This window comes from Sinocyclocheilus rhinocerous, unplaced genomic scaffold (assembly GCF_001515625.1).
Source record: "Sinocyclocheilus rhinocerous isolate Xijiao unplaced genomic scaffold, SAMN03320098_v1.1 scaffold3201, whole genome shotgun sequence".
Lineage (NCBI taxonomy): Eukaryota > Metazoa > Chordata > Actinopteri > Cypriniformes > Cyprinidae > Sinocyclocheilus > Sinocyclocheilus rhinocerous.
The window spans coordinates 429,061-435,188 of record NW_015662182.1 but is presented as its reverse complement, the minus strand read 5'-3'; the positions used below and the strand labels follow the sequence as shown (position 1 = coordinate 435,188).

General features: G+C 39.2%; 1 protein-coding gene across 3 annotated transcripts in view; it reads right to left on the bottom strand.

Annotated features, from left to right (window-relative positions):
• The window catches only part of LOC107727956 (ER membrane protein complex subunit 9-like), a 7,145-nt gene extending 4,851 nt beyond the window's left edge, over positions 1 to 2,294 (bottom strand). Inside the window, exons 1-2 of one of the 3 annotated variants that reach the window (XM_016538001.1) lie at positions 2,215 to 2,294; positions 319 to 513 (exon numbers count right to left, since the gene is read on the bottom strand). In XM_016538001.1, coding sequence (XP_016393487.1) covers positions 319 to 513 — 195 coding nt within the window. In that variant the 5' untranslated portion in view covers positions 2,215 to 2,294. Of the gene's footprint in view, positions 1 to 318; positions 514 to 2,101 lie in introns of all 3 variants that reach the window. The other 2 variants (XM_016538000.1, XM_016537999.1) reach the window with 2 other exon arrangements.
• Between the last annotated feature and the right edge of the window lie 3,834 nt (positions 2,295 to 6,128).

The window sequence follows — 6,128 nt, the reverse complement described above, 5'->3', positions numbered from 1 at the left end:
TTAAAGCAGCACTATGTAACTTTTTCTGTGTTCAAAATTTGCTAAATGTATATAATGAGCGAGTACATCATGAATTCATCTTCCAAACCGCGTTTTTGTCTTATTCCGAATCACTACGGTACACTTATAATAAGTATTTATATTTGGACTATTGTAGCCTGGTCGGGTTGTCACAGCTGCGGAGTAACACATAGCCATAGACATAAACTTAGAGAAGTAGCTCCAGTTGGAATGTTCTTCCGCGGGATGTGTGCAGTTCTGTTTATTAACCGCTAGAGCGCCAAAAGTTACATAGTGCTGCTTTAAAGGCACACTTACCTGTGTAAGAGCGAGCTGTGTGATTGGAGCCAGAGACAAGTGCGTGTGGAGCAGCGGCACACAGTCTGTGATACATACAGCTCCCCCTGCTGGACTGGAGGACAACAGCAGGCCGTTCACACTGCAGCGAGGAAACTGACTTGCATGTAGGTACATTTTGGCGTAAGCCAGACAAGACAACTCCACCTCACCCATCTGAAAACAACCCATAGGGGGGAAAAAATAAGTCATAATTTTATCACTAGATGCTGTCTGGTCACAGTACTATAAATTGCAAGTAGATGTGGTTATTCAGGTAATTTAAGGAATATTTTGTGCATGTAAATACAGTCTTGTAAAAGGGCTGTAATGTCTTCTTGGACCTGGTACAGAAGAATCCATTGATCAATATTTTATCTTGGTGTTTCTGTTCATGTGTCTGAAGGTCATAAATATGTCGGATTGCAGATGAGCAGAAAAAGTCACATGACTGAAACAGATGAATGAGTAGTCCATACGATTACCTATTAATAATTAATGATATATTGTTGTTGCTCTTTTGTTAGTTTTGACTGCTTTTATTGTCCTCATTTGTAATTCGCTTTGGATAAAAGCGTCTGCTAAATGACTAAATGTAAATTTCAGAGTGTGTCTTACACAAAGTTGAACGAATCAAACTCTGTTTGCATGTTCTCTCTGTGTTGATATGGGTGTTCTGCAGGTAATCCGGCTTTACACCACAATCCAATGACATGAAGGATAGATGAAATTGGAGACACTAGATTGTCCCCATAAGGAGTGTGAGTGTCAATGTGTGTAATATAGCAGTGTTTCTCAACCAGGGGTCCTTGGACCCCTAGTAGTCCTTGACGTAAGGCCAGGGGGTCCGTATAAAGTATGAATTTTTGTATAAATTTTGTATATTTTGACATGACATGTTCCCATGAAAGAAAAATCCAATATAGCTGATGATATGGCCAAATACTGGACAAGTCAACTAACTTGAATTATACTTGACTGCATTTGGTCCTCACAAAGACACAAATGATACATAGAGGAGTCAGTTTTGTTCTGGGGGTCCTTGAGGATGGTTCTGAATTGGACTGGGGTCTGCTATGCCAAAAGGTTGAGATTCACTGTAATATAGCCTATGTCTGTCTGTGTGTGCCCTGTGATGGACTGGCCATCTGTCCAGGGTGTTTCCCTGCCTTTGGCCCGAGATGCTCCAGCACCCCTGCAACCCTACATTAGACATAAAGTTTGTTTGGAAGATGGGTGACAGGATGCAAAATGACTGAACATGCAAAGTCCAAGCTAATCAAAACAAACTGCCGACTAAATCAATCTAGGAAGGTTTCTTTCCAGATTTTGATTACTGCAATCCTCAAAATCTATGGCCAGCAAAGGAATTATATCTGCTTATGAAAGCAGAAACCCATCAAACACTTCTCGTGTGTGAACGGCTTGTAGGATGCTCGACGTTCACACAGGTTGGTGTTCATAATTTCAATTTTTTTAAAAATCTAATTCAAATATTCGCCTTGATATCTTCTGAAGATAACACTTAATTTAAACAGGTAATGTCTTTAAATTAGCATATCGGTTGCTAAAGTTGACAGGGTTTCCAGCTGGATTTCAACCAAGTCTTTCCACACTATGAAGAAACGTGAGTACGGGATTTCATTCGCGTGATATGATAAACGATTGAGTGACAAATAATTGACGTGCGCAATACAATGTACATCTATGAAGCGTTGATCACAGCCGCTTTATTCGTCATAAATCCACAGAAGAATACACTTACCTTTGTGTGTTTTTGCTTTTCAGTAATCAAATATGAAATCCCAATTATTTACTCAAACACATTAAAACAACAATATTTGACTGTGTACTTCATGAGAACGGACGGAAACGGACATTGAGGATAACGGCAGCGTCCTTTTCTTCGTGACGCCACTGTCATCCTCGAGCATATGTCGCACGTTACTGCCGCCTGCAGGTCTTTAGTGTAACATACCTCTTATCAATTGTTTTGGCTTTCTTCTTCTTCTTGTTAGTTTTATGGCGGATTGCAACCATGACTTATCAGGTGCATACCGCCACCTACTGTATCGGAGTATGCAGCATGGATTATATCTCAATGAATGCCCTTTACATTATCAAAAATACTACTACTAATAATAAAAATACTAAAATTATATATATATATATATATAAATAAATATTATAGCACTACTATCTAAATCCTATAATATACCCCTGTATCCTTCAGATATTCCACAACAGCATCCTGTGCATCTTTAACCCCTTCTCCTGTTGTTCCCAAAACACCCTCTAGGTTCCATTTTCTTCCTGTCTGACTTATCTTTTGGTTTAATCTAATCCTCTCTTATCTATACTTCCTACAATGTAACAATATATGTTCTGCATTTTCTGTGATTTTACATTCCATACATTCATCTGATTTACTTTTACCTAACAAAAACAATGTTTTTTTTAACCCCGTGTGGTCAAACCTCAGCCTGGTTAGAACTGACTCCTCCCTTCTATTCCTTCCATTCACACCCTGTGCGTTGATACATTTCTGTATACTATAATATTTCCTTCCACTATTATCCATGTCCCATCTGTCCTGCCATTTCTTCATCATTTCTTTTTTAATTATTGCCTTAGCTTTGTTTTGGCTTTGTTTTTGAACTATCCCTTTAACTTTTCAGGGTGGACAAACAATTCATATCCTGTGTTCAAAGTCTTTAAATTGCAACTCAGCAAATTACAATAAAAACTGTTGCAATCAATGTTAAAGGAATAGTTCACCCAGAAAATGAAAAATTGCTGAAAATGTACTCAAAGGGTTAGAATAAATGTATTTTATTCATTATTTTATATGGTGGTTTGTCTGTCTATTACTGAATATAATAGGCTATCACTAATAGGCTTTGAAGTGGAAGATTAACGTTTCTAAAACAATGACTGACAAATTGAGTTTTGTAGTGAATTTTTAAAAAATGTTTTATTCATTTTGTTCTGCAGAAACTAAACTGCATTCTCTAATTCATCTCAAAATACCCAGCTAAAAATGCTGCCAGATTGTAGGTCCAATGTAGGTCCTCCCGCTCGTGTCAAAGTGACGCCGGCAGCGCAGCAATTCTATCAATCTGGTGCAAGGGAAGAGGAAAAATAGGAAAGAAAGTGAGCGAGATAAGGGTAAGGAATCGTCTGAACATGTAGGAAGGATACGAATTGTATATGTCACCAACCCGCAAGCTGCTCTTCAGTCGTCTTAGCTAAGACTTCAAGAAACCTATGCCACTCCAGAAGTGATAGAGAGCACCCTGATCAAACGTCTAGATAGCTTTCCTTGTCTGTCTTCAAAAGATCACACAAAACTTAAAGAGCTTGGTGACCTTCTTATGGAGTTGCTTGCAGCTAAAGGAGATGAATACCTGCCTGGATTGGCTTGTTCTTGATACCCCCCCCCCGTGGTATTAATCCTATAGTTGAGAAGTTGCCTGTGAACCTGCAGGAGATTGTTCGCTGTCTCACGATACAAGGATAAGAACAAGGTTAGCTTTCCCCCATTCTCATTCTTTACACATTTTGTTTGCAGTGAGGCCAAAGCCAAGTTTTATGCTCTCAAAACGTAGTCACACTTTCAACAGAAATGAAATTACTCTGTTCAAGTACAGTATTTCCAAAGCCCCTGTGTCAGTGCACAAGTCAAGTCAAGTCAAGTCACCTTTATTTATATAGGGTGACTTGACTTGACTCGATGTGGGCGTTCCTGTAAGGGTGTGACGTCATGTGAAAACTATGAATTGTTTGGAATCCAAAGCAGCCTCTCGCCATACTTGCTGAAAACTTGTGCTGGATCCATTGAGATGACTGGAAAGAAAGCAGTTAGTTTTCAAAATAGAAGCTTTGGATGGTAACTTGTGTCTGGACCTTCCTCCATTAATTGAGTGCAATGAGATCATGAGCAATAGATCTGAGATTCCCAAATCCGGAGGTCGCTCTCACTTATCCACATTTGAGGCCTGTGGCACAATAATCCTGAAGTCAGATCCGGATGCTCAGATCTTAATATTGCTGGGAAGAGATATGATTCGTGTACACAAAGTGAGACAACAAATTTGCACAGCGGCTACATTAAGGTTGGGTGATTATAGGTGATGTTTGCATTGACAAAGACCATAAGTCAGTTTTGAATGTCTTCAAATTCCAGAGTTTGGGCGCTAAATAGGAAAAGGATCTGCCGCCCGCAGTTGATTTTGATATTCTAGGTATTATCAAATTGCCAGAGTTTTGAGAACGCAGTGGACAAATGTGTCTACAGATGCTGAGTTGGAATTCTTCCAATATTCCAGACACTGCCAAAAAAGATTTAATTAAACACTGCCCTCTTCATAACAAATTACATCCTCTTCAGAAATGTAGAGAAGAAAATCATTAACAGAGCACAAGAACCTTCTGAAAGAGCACAAAAGATGCAAGTGTTGCTCTCCAAATCATATTGCCAGAGAATGTCATGTGACACTTAAATGCACTGAATGCGAGTCTGATAGACATTGCACAGCCATGCATCCTGACACTGCTCCACTCCCCTCTACATCTTCTATGCAAGAACCAGCCACTGAATAGCAAGATAGTGTTGCTCCTGAGGTAACCTCAAGATATACAGAAGTTTGTGGAGAAGGTATTCACCACGATCGTGTGCTAAGATGTGTTTGGTGCATGTCTTTCCTCAAGGTCAACCAGAATGCTCCATTAAGATGTATGTTATCCTTGATGATCAGAGTAATTGGTCACTGGCCAAATCTGAGTTCTTCCAATTCATAGTTTTCAGTCATGTCATGTGACTGGCTCGAAGACCTGGCGTGCAAAACATCCATAGACCTGCAGCACTAGCCTGTCAAATTTCCATCTGTTCCAATCCAAAAATATTTAGATCACCTCTCAAAAGAATAAAACAAAGATATGTGAACAAAATGCAAGTTTTGGCCATTAGCAATCCATATAAAGCACCCGCCGCAATTCTAAAACGTTTAATGTGAAAACATTTAAAGTGCCTTTAAAATATTAAAAGATCAAATTCAGCACATATCTTATTGATGATGCATGCTTTATACAGGCGAGCAAATAAGCCCAGAATATGAACGCAATCTGCTAAATGTTTCAGTGTTTTCTTTAGAATGGTTTTCTTTGGGAAAACATTTAATATTAGACATTGCACATTGCATTTATATTCTGGGTTCATCTGCTTGCCTGTGCAAAGTATGCATCATCAATAAGGTATATTTGGCCTTAAAGGGGTCATATGATGCGATTTAAATTTTTCCTTTCTCTTTGGAGTGTTACAAGCTCTTGGTGCATAAAGAAGATCTGTAAAGTCGCAAAGACTAAAGTCTCAAATCCAAAGAGATATTCTTTATAAAAGTTAAGAGTTAACCACGCCTACCTAAAACGGCTCGTTCTAACACGCCCCCACATGTCTACGTCACGATGTGGGAAGATTTGCAAATGTTCACACAAAGAAAGAAGGCGTAACTTTTATTCTCACTGTTCGGGCACACCCCCTAACCCCGCCCCCCGATGTCATCGTCCATCACAATGTTTCACTGTAGACATCGTCCGATGCCAATTTGGTAGACATCGCCCAACCCTACTATAAAGCCATCCGAGTGCTCCAGCTGTTTACCATTATTTTACACATTTAAGTGGGAATATTTCTTGTAGGGAGGTGGATGCCTTTTCTTGTGTTTACATTAGAGAGGGAGACAGGGAAGGATCTCTGTATTTTTTCTTATTTCCTTTGCTATTTCTTAAATCTA